Source organism: Hippocampus guttulatus, chromosome 3 (assembly GCF_054856545.1).
Source record: "Hippocampus guttulatus isolate MCC_2025c chromosome 3, RoL_Hgut_1.0, whole genome shotgun sequence".
In the NCBI taxonomy this organism is placed as follows: Eukaryota; Metazoa; Chordata; class Actinopteri; order Syngnathiformes; family Syngnathidae; genus Hippocampus; species Hippocampus guttulatus.
Genome location: NC_141263.1, coordinates 6,095,521 through 6,111,286, shown reverse-complemented (window position 1 = coordinate 6,111,286; position 15,766 = coordinate 6,095,521). Strand labels below are relative to the sequence as shown.

General features: G+C 38.7%; 1 protein-coding gene across 1 annotated transcript; it reads right to left on the bottom strand.

Moving 5' to 3' along the window:
- On the bottom strand, positions 1-15,421 carry LOC147207275 (high choriolytic enzyme 1-like). Its single transcript, XM_086106734.1, has 8 exons — positions 15,368-15,421; positions 14,406-14,439; positions 14,260-14,310; positions 5,439-5,588; positions 2,492-2,621; positions 913-1,091; positions 558-639; positions 1-133 (listed from the first exon to the last, which is right to left on the bottom strand). Exons 1-8 carry the CDS (start codon positions 15,419-15,421, stop codon positions 1-3), a joined length of 813 nt encoding a protein of 270 aa, XP_085962860.1.
- Between the last annotated feature and the right edge of the window lie 345 nt (positions 15,422-15,766).

The following is a 15,766-nucleotide window of genomic DNA, read 5'->3' as shown; positions in this document are numbered from 1 at the left end:
TCACTCACAGCAGTCATAAAGTCTGTTGACACGCTCATAGTCATTGGCACTCATCTCTGTCGCAGTGCCAAAAGTAGTGACAGCACTATCCTTGGCAACAATGGTTGGTCGGCCATTTCTGGAGAAGTCAAACCTACAAAAAAATAAAATGAATAAAATACAAGCAATAACAAGAATATGATGTAGGGGAGTTTTGGGGTGATCGATTGACATCACTTGAACCAATACAATCCTAAACTAATATCAACACACTCTCCATTGTTTATTGAACATCGCATTGGGGATCATTCATGTTTTTGAATACACACATATGGATCTGGATCAAGCAAATGTTAACGCTGGTGTGCAGTTCCTTGTTAGAGAACAGCAAGTTGTGCGAAAAGGACTGAATCCTGGAGCTGGCGGACATGAGCATTCGATGTTTAGAGAAGGTCTGTTTCAGCTCAAGTTCAACTGTGACGGTGATCGTTATTCCGAGTGAAACCTAATATCCCAAACCTTTTGTGAGTAGTATAGAAATGGATCGCATTTTTGTATGGCTGGAAAGATGTACTCACTCGCCGTAATGCATCACAGACAGAAAATCATAGGGTGTACCCAAGTTGTTTGTTTGCACAATCTCAAAGTTGCTTTCAAATCCTGCATAAAAGGAGAGAGCAAAGCATCATGTTGAACTGCAGTTATATGTCGTTCAGTCAGATGGGAGATTTAGAAACACAATGGGGTAGATGCCATTCTGACAAAAAGTAAATCCAGTATCCATCATCCATTTTACAGTGAGTGGGAAGTCGCTTGCACCCTGGATTGGGTGCGATCCAAATCCAGGAAAAAATATCGAAAGCAAGCCTGAAACAATATGCTCTCAAATGACTTGCAATGCCACTTCTGTAAAAGGTCTGTTGGCAAGCTGACCTGGTCTGATGTTCTCAAAATTAATGATGACGTGTTCGTCTCTGTCAGAGCGGACATGCTCATGGTGGAAACCGAGTGCATGGAGAGCCTCGTGTTGCACAATGTCTTTGAACACACAACTGCTTTTCTGCAAGGAGATTGGCTGTGCATTTCCTTGACGACCAAGGTAAGACCAACACCTGGCACAAAAACGCACAAAATCAGGTGAGCTCAAAAACTGGCTGACTTTCAAGATGGAGGGGGATGTACAACATAAAATTGTAGCCCCACTTGAATTGAAGACAGAAAGATGAATTGTTTGATTCGAGCTTTTGTCATAACGTGAAACTCAAATGAACTAAACATGGAAAAGAAGAACTCTTCTGATTAACCTCGTGAGGCAACTGAATTTTGTAAGAGCCCAAATCTTGTTGAAAGCTTACCAAAAAGTATTTCTGAGCAGAGTGGGTTATATCAGTCATCGGACCAGTTGAGACAAGTTCATGCTGTTTGCAGACCGGCAACCATTTTTAAAAAATTGGCAGTTTTAAAGTGTTGGTACTGACAACAAAGCTAATTAGACTAATTACACATTTTGTCAACATGGATTTTTTTCATTAATTTCAAACGGTGTTATTCTGTAGAATAAAATGAAATAAGAAATGGACCAATCAGGAATAATAAATGGACCTTAAAATGTAAACATCATTTTCAAGTTATGATCTTACATACGGCGTTAGCATCATTGCTCCTTGTGAATGTGACTGATCAAAAGACGACACACTTGATTGCTGCTTTCATCCGGTGGCTGCCGGCTGAGTTATTTGTTATTCTTACCTTCTGTTTACTACTTCTTTCATTTATTGTGTATCTTTCATCTATAACTGCTTCAAACAACAAAGTGTATGCAGATAAAGTGGTTAAGATTTCACGACTGTCTGTGTCTTATGTGTTGTATTATTTTGTCATTTTATGTTAACCGTTCTGCAGAAGGCGGAGCTGGCAACCGCAGCGGCTCCTCTCTCTCTCCTGTGGTTGAGAGGAAAGAAATTCAATCTGTGCTGTCTGTTGCACATAGAGCATATTTGACAATAACGTTGACTTGAACTTGAACTTTATTGGCGGATTGTGTTTATTTTAACTTGTCAATGTTAGAAGGGGGACTCCAATTGGCTAAAACATTTCCGCCACATCTGATGGAGTAAATTTGCTCGCAGCTCGCTGGTCTGTCTCTGTGCGGCCCGGTCCCAAATGGGCCGTGGCCCGGTACCGGTCTGCAGACCGGTGGTTGGGGATTTCTGAACAACACCGACAAGTGATTTCACAGTGCAAAACAATGCACAATGGCCCCTGAAGATTCGTGTGGATACTGGCATAGCACGTAAGCCAAATTACATCTTTACATCATGTCAAGACAAAGATAATTAACAGGGCAAAAATACATCAACTCAAAGATGGAGAGCTTTTTCTGTGCACATTCGCTGAATTGATGGAAAAAAACCACAACTGGGGAAGTGCCACTGACAGCGCAAAGGCAACAAATGTGTTTCATTAACGAGTTGAGCCAAGGTCATAGAGGTCCTAAATGCTTAAATCTCACCCAGTGCCAGAGATGAAGGATATATAGTTCACATCTTTTTTAGTCTTCTTGACAAAGCGAATGCAGGTCATGCGATCTCCTCTTTCGAACTCTGTCAGGGCTTCTATTATCGTTCTCCTCTGTCTTCTTGCTGCAGACACACACACATTACACTGCAACATTACAAGTTTTGTCGATCAAATGTAAGACTTAAATTAACCCTTGAAGGATGATTCATTTTGTCTGCCACACAAATCAAAATCTGTCACGTTACGCACGAAGCAGGAAAAGGGGACTGCTTCGTACGTAACAGAGAAAACGAGAATAAGTGGATCCCCGAAATAGCAGACACTGACAAGGACTAAACAATAATATTTATTGTAAACAAAAACCCCGCCTAATAAACAACAGAAAACGCCGGTAAAAACGAGAACCAGGAAATAAGGAAACGCGACAACAGAAAACGCTTGCAAAAACGGCAAGGAGATATGAATAAACAATTATTAGTTCACGTAAGCGCTTAGCATAATCCCCATGGGAAGAAGAAAATGTAACCAACAGCAAATGGTAATCGAATAATATTTACGAACATGGGCAACAGCAGTGGCACGGCATGCAATACTCCGGCAATGAGTCGACCGCCGGAGCGCCTAGATATAGCAGGTGCAATCACCGACAAATAGGCGGCAGGTGTGCAGGCGGCAGAAATGAACGCCTGCCACCTGCTGCCAAATATGGAACATGACAAAATCTAATTCAAAATTAAAGTAAATCTTACAGGGGATACATTTCTTGCTCTTCTGAATACTTTAAAATCCACAACGGCACCTCAAATACCACATTTCAAGATGTATGATGGAATTATTTAAAAAAAAAATAGAAATACAGGTATATATATATATATATATATATATATATATATACCTGTATTTCTATTTTTTATAGATTTTTTTTATAGATTTATATATATATATATATATATATATATATATATATTAGAGCTGTCAAACGATTAAAAAATGTAATCAAATTAAAAATGCAACTGTCATAATTAACTCAAATTCACAAAAAATTAATCGTGATTACTCACGCATTTTTATCGTTTCTGAATTTCCTTTGATTTTTTTGTCCTATTTTTCTCCATTTTAATGCTCTCATCAACATGGAATCATGAATCAGTTTTCTATTTGCAAAATGCAAATATTTACTGAAATAACAATGTCGATTTTGAATTTTACATGAACATTTTTCACTTGGAGCAGTTATTCACACATAATCTCTCACACAATATTACTGTCCATCAACAACAAAATAGTTTCCATGAAAAAGTAACACATTTACTTTACTGATCGCTTGTAATAAAAATTCTTCTATTCAGCAGCTGCCAACCACCCTGGCTAACATGGAAATGACACTCGGTTGTCCCACTTAATTGGTGTATTTTTAACAGTGATCTTCAAGAACAGTTTGCGTTGTTAACAAATAAAGACCGCCACCTTTTTAACATATTCTAAGTATTTTAGTTTAAAAAATAATGAGTCTCCTCAGGATTTCGCCTACTTACTTAAAATAAACAGTCGTCCTAGACTTCCTTTAAAATTAACATTTTTAATAATCTCTAAAATAAAGGCGTTTTATTTACTTAACATATTTAACTATTAATGTTGTGATGGCAAAACTCAACATTTATGATTTAGATTGTTTCTAAATATAATAATTAAAGTTGAGGCTCTCCTGCAGTCACAAAATCTTCAGTGACTGTGATTGCGCACGGCCATTTGATCCGTATTTGGATTATTATTATTATTATTTTTGATGCACTATTATCAAAGCTCTGTTGATAACAGCGTCGACTGAACAGAGTGCGGAGCAAATCTTAATATTTTTGTTTTGAGCTGGCACAAACTCAAAACAGTGTCTGTTTTTCCCACTTGAAAGCGCAACTTTCTCTCCTTCCTCTTGCTGTTTATGGGGGACATGAGACAACACGCTGAAAACGATGATGTCACTCCTCCCAGACGTGAATATTAATTCGAATACTCCCACAATGCATTTTACGATGATCAATACTAGAGTTTCAGTTTCCAATGTTAGGTATCAGGTGTCCACCTGTATTTTGCCGGCCATAAATTATTCATTTTTAATCAAATGCGTGCGTGAGAGCGGCTCCATGGCTGAGAAGTGTGTGCTGTTTAATTCCTGCTGTCGATATTTGCACCCTACGACATTTCGTAGGCCATCCACTGCGACCGCTTGTGATGACAGGAAGAGACCATTCGCTTGGACACATTAAGTGTCCTTCATAGCAAAAGGCACACGCATTCTACAAAGGAGCTTCTTGGGAGGGATGAATTGTAACTTCAGGCTGATGTCTGGAGTGGATAAATAATTGAGTTAGATTTATCCCGACTCTAAAATGATATTATAGAATAACCTTGGTAATGTATACTGAACAAGCTGCAACAAGTTAACGAAACTTTTACAAGTCGATTCAGGGTTTCGTGTGCTGATCATGTTTTACAGTGTATTGAACAAGTTACATCTGTGGTAGGCAAATGATTGTCATTACTTGTTACTCTACTTAGCTGGGGTTACGTGAGTGTGTTGTCGTTCATTTTCCTGATTTTAAGTTGTCCTGTAAGTTGTTTCTGCAGTGTCACTGGTCTCAACACAGTCGCTTTGTTTATTTAGCTGGAGTTTTGATTCTACAGGACCAAATGCTGCACACATAGACCTTTGGTAAGCTTCATCGTTGATCACTTTTACACTTAACACTGAAGTCAGCAGATAGCAGGGGCCCATAACAAAGCCACTGCTGGTTTCAAGCCCTGGTGAGAATGGCAGGGTTTTGTCAGGAAGGACTTACACAATTAAAATCGTGACAAGCAAATCATGCGAGTGACTTGCTTTCGCAACCCCTGATGAGGCAGAAAACCACAACAATAACAACTGAGTTACGATGACTTACTAAATGCCTTGGAGATTTCATAGGGTACCGTTACTGTGTTTCCAATTTTGGGCCATTTACAGCCTGCGCTGGTGCAAGGAACAGCATTCCTTGCAATGCCGTCTTCAACGCTAGTGTGAACCAGAATATCCCCATGTCTTAGGCGGGAGGCTGTAGAATCACAGACAGAGAATACACAAACAGTGTTATTTGAACAGTGTCTCAAAATCAGTTAATAGGTCAATATTTCTACAACAGGTCTACAATATTCAGTTGACCACTGAGGAATAAAATATTACTCGGTCTGACATGGGTGTATAACCTATACTAGTGGTTGTTGCGGTTTGGGTCCAGGGACCAACAGTGTATTTTGACAATGCAATTTGACAATAAAGTTGTATTCAATTCAATTCAATGTACACCCCTATTTATAGTTTGTTGAGGATGTTGCAACCTAAGTACTATCATGTTTCATTAAAGGCAACCTGTCACGTTGCGAGGTGGTGGTGGACCCCAAAAAGCAGGCAGGAGGGAGGAGCAGGGTGTATTTGAAGAATTGTATTTAAAACAAAGAAAACTACATCCAAAACAAACAAAGTCCAAAGTATCAAACAAAAACCATGACTAAAGCTAAAACATAACAATGAACTAAACATGACAGAAACTAAGAGCAAACAGCAACACACATGACAGTAGCAAGAGCAACAATGACCCGACACTGAGTGTTCGGGCTGGGAGTCCTTTTAAAGCCCTAATTAGTTATGACCAACAGGTGTGCAGCTGCCGGGGGAGCCCTACAGTGCCACCTGTTGGTCCCTAAACCGAATCATGACACAACCCAGTAAAATTCAAGTGAATTAATTTCAATCTTTATCCGTCATCCCATGATGCGCACTGCTTCCACCAACAACAGGGCTGCGGACAGAGAGCACAGTCAGTATTGCCAATATTGGGATTTAGTTAAGACATTTAGTAACAATTTACAACTTTAAATCCTGCTAAGAATGTTCAACTTTGCCAAGAATACAATTATATGTTGTACAAGCAATATGTGCGTGTGTGTATGTATGTTTACATATATATATATATACTGTATATCCATCCATCCATCCATCCATTTTCCGAACCGCTTGATCCTCACTAGGGTCGCGGGGGGTGCTGGAGCCCATCCCAGCTGTCTTCGGGCAGTAGGCGGGGGACACCCTGAATTGGTTGCCAGCCAATCACAGGGCACACAGAGACGAACAACCATCCACGCATATATATATATATATATATATATATATATATATATATATATATATATATATATATATATATATATATATATATATATATATATATATATATATATATATATATATATATATATATATATATATATATATATATATATATATAGTGGCTGGATAGCTCAGTTGGTAAGGCACCGGTTATGTGTACAGGAAACTGGGGCTCGATCCCCGCTTGGGGCAATATGTGCACATAACATCATCCACTGGGGGTCCCTGAGCAAGACCCTTCACGCTTCATGAGAGACAATAAAGACGTCGCCCGGCCAAACAAGATGTGTGCTGGGGAACCAGAGCACTTTGATGAAAAATGGGCGATTGGAACGAAGCGGAGATGGGCGAGATGCGATAACATGGCTCTGTTGGAAAGCTACTACTCAAGCAACCCTAGTCAGAGTCAGGTTACATGCAGAATGGTTGGGGGGCTGAATGGTTACCTCGAAACCCACAGTCACGGTTGACCACGAAACAACTAGTAGCTCAGTGTTCCAACATCCACAAACGGCAATTGCTATCACAACTTACACAGGCAACACAGATTCCATGGTGAAGGGCCCCAGGCTGCCAGATCAGAGGAGGAGGTTATACCAGAGATTGGGAGGCAAGCCCCAATGAATGCAGATGATGACATTGGGAGGATCATGGCGAGAATGAACTCAGCAATCTAGAAAACGATTACAACGAATATGTGAAGCACCACCTGAAAGTCTCATGGAAACTGTGAATGCAACACTGAGGGCGATCCGTAACGTAACGATCACGGAAACCAATGAGTTGAAATACGCTTCAGCACCAGTGATCCTAGAGATGCTTGGCTATAAAAGCATTCATGGGAGCCATGAGATGTGTTACCCACCATGGAAAAGACGGCTAAGATCAAGGCAGCTCGGAAAGATGTGAGTCAATTGACGGAGACCCAGAGAGGTGTGATGAAAAGGCTGATACCCAAGAGATACATCCAGATGACCATCCCCGAAGCAAAGGCTCCAAGCCTTGTCCAGTCGCCTAGGACAAGAGGTACATGAAAGATGAATGAACTGGCTGTTCGCAACACAACCTGCGAAAATCGGTGGCAGGGTTCTCACAGCAGAGCAGACCCACCAAGACTGGAAACTGAAAGGTACTGGAAAGGCATATGGGAGAAGGAGGTCGCACATAGCGGTGCACAATGGCTGGTGACTCTGAGAGCAACCTCCCATAACAGTGGCAGACATACAGGAAAGAGTCTCAGATATGAAAAACTGGACAGCACCAGGCCCAGACACGGTCTACACCTACTGGCTAAAGAAACTCACAGCACTCCATGAGCGCCGAGCAGCACAAGTGAACGAGTTACTGAGGGATGGGACTCACCCAGGATGGCTAACCGAAGGGCGAACAATCCTGATCATGAAGGATCCCTCAAAGGGTGCAGTCCCATCCAACTATCGGTCAATAACCTGTCTCTCCATAACATGGAGAAGACTGCACGTCCCGACATACCAACCTGTGCACAGCCTGGATTGATTACATATATGTGCCTAGATGCCACATACATGGATCACTGAATGCTTGGAGTTGTATAACGTGAACAGGACCCTAAGAGCCTTCGTTGCGAACTCCATAAGGATGTGGAAAACCACACTTGAAGCCAATGGCACGCCACTTACCCAAGTGTCCATCAAATGTGGCATATACCAAGATGATGCATTCTCCCCTCTGCTGTTCTGCATAGGACTGAAGCCCCTAAGTCAAGTAATCGCCAAGACTGTCTATGGATACCGCCTCAGAAATGGAGCTACGATTAGTCATCTCCTCTACATGATCAGGTACCCTGCAGGAATAATAAGGTGGACGAAGGAAGAGATTCAGACCATGGATGTTAAGACCTGAAAGCTCCTAACCATGCATGGAGGTTTCCATCCCAAATCCAGCACCCTGAGACTGTACGCAAGCCGTCAGGAAGGAGGCCGGGGACTAGTGAGTGTGAGAGCCACTGTCCAGGATGAAACATCCAAGCTCCATGAATAGATCAAGGAGAAGGTTCCAACGGATGACGTACTCAGAGAATGTCTCAGACAATGGGGAACAGAGGATGAGGTGCTGGAAGAGGGACCATCATGGGAGAACAAGCCCCAACACGGGATGTACCACCGGACCATAATTGAAGTGGCTGATCTCAAGAAGTCCTATCAGTGGCTAGAGAGGGCTGGCCTGAAGGACAGCACAGAGGCACTCATCCTGGCTGCTCAGGAGCAGGCCCTGAGCACCAGAGCCATTGAGGCCCAGATATACCACACCAGACAAGACCCATGGTGTAGGTTGTGCAAAGAGGCACCTGAGACGATCCATCCACCAACCAGGTGGCTGGCATAGTCTACCGAAACATCTGTGTGGAGTATGGACTGGAAACCCCAAGGTCAAAATGGGAAACACCTCCGAAGGTGGTGGAGAATGACAGAGCGAAGATCTTGTGGGACTCCCAGATCCAGACTGACAAGATGGTAATGGCGAACCAACCAGATATCGTGATCATAGATAAAGGGCAGAGGAAAGCCGTTGTAGTGGATGCAGCGGTCCCAAGTGAAGGAAACATCAGAAAGAAGGAATACGAGAAACTCGAGAAATACCAAGGGCTCAGAGAGGAGCTGGAGAGAGCCTGGAAGGTAAAGGTGACAGTCGTGCCTGTGGTGGTCGGAGCACTCGGGGCAGTGACCCCCAAACTAGATGAGTGGCTGCGACAGATCCCGGGAACAACATCGGACATCTCAGTCCAGAAATGTGCAGTGCTGGGGACAGCAAGGATACTGCACAGAATCCTCAAGCTTCCTAGCCTCTGGAAGAGGACACAAGCTGAATAGGGGGACGGACACCACCCGAGGGGGTGAGAGGATTTTATTTTATTTTTTGATATTTATCTTACACGTTGTAAACCTTTGACCCAAGGTATGTACAGGTATGTTGCAGAGGCTACCTTGGCTCACTGGTTGAGAACCTCCAAACTATATTTGGTTTGGTTTGTTTATTGAACATAAAACATATACAGTAATAATTTGACAGAAAATAAGGTAAATAAAATAGTAAAAAAGTAAGAAATCAGTCTTCATTCAACACAGTTATTATGTTCAAGGGAGTAGGAAGAAGTAAAAAACTTATCTAGTCCTACCCCGTTATGTGTTTATAGCTAATAAATCCTTTTTATATCAATCAGAAAAGAAAGAAAGTAAGAAGAAACAAGTCTCCATTAAGGCTCATACTTTACCCTTAACTGTGATATTTTTACAACTTTTGGTTTGTATCGGGATTATATACATCCACACCCTGGCACTCTTGTGTCAATTTTCTCTTGTATTCAGAATGGATATTTCAATACTTTTCTCTATTTATCAACTTAGTTCTGATTTATCATTATATTTAATGTTTAGAATTTATCATTTTAACTCTGATTGATGTAGGTTGTTTGTACTATTTTTTTGAATTTGTTTTTGAACTCAGCAGGCGATTTACTCATTTTCAGGTCCGTTTCGAAATTATTCCACAGATTAACACCTTTGATAGATACACTTCTTTGCTTGATGTTTGTTCTTGTTTTGAGTTTTTTGAATAAGTTGGTACCTCTTAAATCATAGCTGCTTTCTCGAATTTCGAAAAACTTCAGAATGTTTTGGCAGAGCAGGTTATTGTGTGCTTTGTACATTAATTGGGCGATTTTAAAGTCTACCAGGTCATAAAATTTCATCGTATTTAATTTGATAAATAGTGGATTTGTGGGTTCCGTATATTTTGATCTATTAATAATTCGAATAGCTTTTTTTTGTAGTTTTAGAATTGGGAGTGTGTTTGTTTTGCAGGCATTTCCCCATATTTCCACACACTAGGTCATATATGGTAATAATAATGAAGCGTATAATGTGTACAAAGATCTCTTATTTAGCACTTCCTTGGTTTTGTAGAGGATCCCTACGGTTTTGGCTATTTTTCTTTTTACGTTATCGATATGTGGCTTCCAACATAGTTTTGAGTCTATTACTAATCCGCGAAACTTGGTTTCATACGCTCTTTCTATCTCAATTGAGTTTACCATAATTTTAGCTTGGTGTTTGATTGGTCTTGTGCCAAAAACAATTAACTTCGATTTTTTCAGGTTAAGTGACAATTTATTTCTGTCAAACCAGTATTTTAATTTGTTTAATTCATTTTCTACGGTTGTCAGGAGCTGTTTCAGATTTATTCCAGAAAGTTGTATCATTGGCAAATAGGACACATTTAAATTGTTTTGAGACCTTGCAGATATCATTTATATATAAGATGAATAGTTTTGGACCAAGCACTGACCCCTGAGGAACTCCATGAGTGATTTTCAGTTTATTTATTTATTGTTGAGCTGCACGTACTAATATCTGTTTTCTAGATAACTTTTTATCCATTTATAAGCTACACCTCTAATGCCATATCTTTCGAGTTTTTTCAATAATATACTGTGCTCTATTGTGTCAAAAGCTTTTTTTAGATCTAGGAAAACCCCAACAGTAAATTCTTTGTTGTCTGTATTAGTGACTATTGCTTCCACAAACTCCATAACTGCCATTGAGGTGGTCTGTTTTTCCCTGAAGCCATATTGATTCTCACTTAACAGCGCATGCTTTTGTATAAAGCTATCAAGCCTGCGAGAAAATAGTTTTTCTAATATTTTTGAGAATTGTGGTAGTAGTGATATTGGTCTATAATTTGTAAACAGATGTCTTTCTCCACTTTTATAGATTGGAATAACTTTAGCAATTTTCATTTTTGATGGAAAGATACCAGCTTTGAATGACAGGTTGCATATGTGCGTGAAAGGTCGCACTACATATTCTATAATCTGCTTTATTATTGTCATATCAATATTAAAGCAATCAGTTGACTTTTTATTTTTTAAAGTTTTTACAATATTTGATACTTCTTCTTGTTTTACAGCAGTAAGGAACATCATGGAGGAGTTTTTTTCTACGAATCTATCTATTTCAAACAAGTTTGTTGGATCAGGAATTTGTTTTGCTAGGTTACTGCCGATGTTGACAAAATACTCATTAAATTCAGTTGCTATTTCTGCATTTTTTTCCAGAATAGTATTTTTGCCTTTGATAAAATACTCTGGATAATCCATTTTTTTAGGACTATTTCTGATTACTTGATTAAGTATTTTCCATATTTCTTGTGTGTTACTTTTATTCTGCTCTAATAGTGCATGATAATGATCTCTTTTACTGGTTCTTATAATATTTACTAGTTTATTTTTATAGGTCTTATATATTTTTTCTGCTTCTTTAGTTCTCAATTTTAAAAACAATTTATATAAATTGTTTTTCTTTTTACATGCGTTTTCTATGCCTTTCGTTATCCATGGCTTACTTGGGTCTTTATACTTTTTGGAGACTTTAGTTAATGGAAAATGTTTATTATATAAGGAGATTATGGTAGACTGAAATACTTCAAACGCTGTATTTGGGTCTTCGTTTGAGTAGACCTCGGTCCAGTTTTGTTTTTCTAGGTCTTGCTTAAAAGCATCGATGGAGTGTTGGGTTCTTAGTCTTATTTCTGTTATGTGAGTTGTTGACTTAGCTTTTCTATCAAAATAATTATGAAAAACTGCAAAGACAGGTAGGTGGTCACTTATGTCATTAATGAGAAGTCCACTTTCCATTTTATGATCAATCTTATTTATAAATATGTTATCTATTAATGTGGCCGTGTCAACTGTTATTCTGCTAGGTTTCAGGATTACTGGGAAAAGGCTGTTGCTGTACATAGTATTTATGAAGTCAGTTGTTTTTTTGTGTCCATTTGGGTTTAATAAGTCAATGTTAAAGTCACCACATATTATTTGTGTTTCTTATCGTAGTAGTAACTGAGCATATCTGTTGGTTTTTTTATTGAAAGTGTCAATACTATATATTTTAAGACAGTAAGGTGCTCGGTAAACTACTGAGACGTTTAATTCTCATTGAAAGCGAAAAGTCACAACATAATCCAGTTTTTCTCACTTGGGTTGGTGCATTGCAATTTGCAAATTAGTGAGGGCATTTCTCAAAACAACTTGTACAAATAGTAAAAAACATCATGGCTGCCCTGCAAAATAAATAATTTATTTCTCAAAATCATTTCAACATCTATCAAAAGTAAATCTTTTGGGTCATTGAACATGGCATTGCCATCAGAGTGATACATTTTTCTGTTATTCTGAACAGATAAGACTTGCTTCGTCATGCTGAAGGGATGGTCTGGCATAAACTGCCCCTTAAGGTTTGATGACAATTCCGTGTTCTAAATTCAAAGGTATACCTTTGTATTTGTGGCAAATTGATTGCAAGAGACTGGGCAAGCTTCACATTTTACTTTTTGCCGGCATCAGGTCGAAACCTTCTATATCAGTTTTTGGTAAATTTCATATTAACATTAATATTATATTCATATTAACATTAATATTATAATTAATATCAGTCCACATGTGTAGGTGCTATTTTTACAAATGATTGATCAATCTAAAGGGGTGAAAATGGCTTGCTCTCTTTGATGATGCAATGTTAATGGTTCAACAAACGGGACATTTTTGGGACCTCCTAAAAAGCGATTATTTTGGCTCTACAAGGATTCTGCCCCACTCCAGCGCTTTTCTGTTTGCTCTGTAATTTCTTGACAAACCATCCCATTGTGTTACAGAAAAGAAAAGACGGCACTGCATCACACCAAAAAAACCCCAACAAATTTATAAAGTAAAATTGTGAATATGGCACAGTCTCCTGACAGATAATTTGAACATCCAACACTGTGGGGATTACAGTGCAGTCCAGCTACTTCCTTCGGGCTACAAATTCTCATTCACATCACACAACGATTATCTTGCTCTGAATGATTTCATAAAACTGGTTGATCATTGGTTGATGTAATGCTTCACAATCTAACTTTGTTTCGAAAAAGAACTTGTTCAGTCATTTTCGGTGATGAATTTATGGCAAAATGTTGTAGGATGTGAGTCAATTCAACAAAGAACCATTATCATGCATTTTGATCAACATGATGCAAGCAGTTCATAATCTTGAATTGTACATCATCGTTGGCATGGTTGTGCCAAAGCATTTGCAACTTGCTCCAAGAAATGAGAAACTACATTTTAGATATTCACAAGTGACACCATGATGGAAAAATTGGACAAGTAGTTTTGATCATTTCAATTCCGATCTGAGAAATGTACCAAAAGCATTGCACGATTAGGATGCACAATAAGTCTGAACTCGAAATGTAATCCGCAGCTTTTGGAATGCCATTTTTTTTTCAGATTTGCTGGATTTTATATTCATTTCTTTGTTGCCCGCAGAACAAAAGCTTTGTGAACACATTGGATGAATTGTGGAAATTCAGTATGACCTCTTGATTAATTACTTTAAGTTCAAATTTAAAAACAATCGGTATTACAAAAAAAAATATCGATGAGAATACCATTCAAAATAAGATTCTCTCGTTCAAGTTGGATATTGCACAGAGAAAGAGCTCAGTACATCCTAATCATTCCATTGTCAAATGAAAACACTTACGTGAGACATTTTCATTTGCCTTTACAATTTTCGCAAAAGTGGATGTGACTTCTGGAAAAAGAAGAACAAAAAAAAAATAAAAAAGAAGCATTATAACTTTTTCAGATTGAATTTAACAACCTAATTCTACAATTAATTCTAGGCACCTCTTTTCTGTCTGTTGCTTTCACTTATTGGGACCTGAAAAAAAAAATTTGAATCACGTTTTTTAACTCTCCATTTTATATCCACGCTCACACGGAATGAAAGATATATTATGTCTATTGGTCATTTTCATTTTGACCAATAATAGTAAAGACACTTGTAAATAAAAAAAAGCAAAACAAGACTTGTATATGTGCTGCCTTGGTTTGACCTGCTGAAACAGCCATGCCGAATGCCCTATTTGCAAAATATTATTGATGATTTAAAATGAATGAATGGCTGCCTTATCCTGACACTTAAGCTCGCCGTATTGTATCAGCATGACAAGGCGATCTACCGTGGCATTCATGGGAAAGAGAGCTTGACTGAAAAAGATGCACCATTTGTAGAAGCACCTGCCCATCCAAAAAAAGAACTCTGAAGACATCGATATACAGTATAGACTTTAATTTCCATTCCAGGGAAAATGCACATTAAGCTATAGGAGAAAAATCCTTTCGATCCAAAAATTGAATTAGAATCTTCAGAAAATATGTTGCAAATCATCAAGGCTAATCTCATAGCGGTAAAGACTTTTTGGCATTAAGAGTTTGAAAAGTCACACTTTTTTGCTCAGAAACAATGATTGCTCTTTCACTGAAAACAACTGCCCTGCCAATTATTCAAATACTTTATTTCAAGTTGTTGTATGAAACAAAATCATCCGGATCCAAATCTTTTTAAAAAAATAGACGATACATCTATGCATCTAAATCCAGATTATTCTATTGTGTGCAGCCACTCGACAAAATAAAATTTAGCAAATTCATCACACCACATTTTAAGTCTATTGGTAAAAATCATAAATGTTTGTCTTTACCATCATTGATCAAATTACATGAAAACGACAGATACGACTTTCAAAAGGATTGTGATTTTCCAAGTTGAACAGGAGATAATTGTAAGTTTGTCAAGTTGATCTTACCGGAGAAATGGCCGTAACAGACAAAAGGAGAACAATGATGACAACTGGCGTCATGGTGTTGCTTTTGTTTAAAAATAAAGACAGAACAAAATTTTAAAAGTAAAAATCACTCTGGTCTGCATTCACATGTGTCTCAGATTGAGAGAGAAAGAGAGAGAGAGGGAGAGAGAGGGAGAGAAGTGAAGGAAAAACAAAGCAGGTGACAGTGGAGTAATTTTGTCTTACGGGTGTTAGCCAGTATTGTGGTTGCAGATGTTTCGTCACATTTTATAGGTTTTACATTGGGTGTGTCTCTGACGTATTCAATCTCCGATCATTCCAGTTGCCAAACCAAGTTCTGATGGATGAGAGTTTCCATGTTTTCCTGTTAGGCATAATGCTACTTGAGGCTGAGCTGAA

Bases quoted from the DNA above. Each gene is read 5' to 3' on its own strand.
- LOC147207275 (XM_086106734.1), bottom strand. From the start codon at position 15,421: ATGACGCCAGTTGTCATCATTGTTCTCCTTTTGTCTGTTACGGCCATT. The intron at 5,589-14,259 runs GTAAGTGTTTTC...GTGATTCTACAG, and splicing joins GGCAAATGAAAATGTCTCAC to CCTCCCGCCTAAGACATGGG. The intron at 2,622-5,438 runs GTAAGTCATCGT...GTGTGTCTGCAG, and splicing joins TGAAATCTCCAAGGCATTTA to CAAGAAGACAGAGGAGAACG.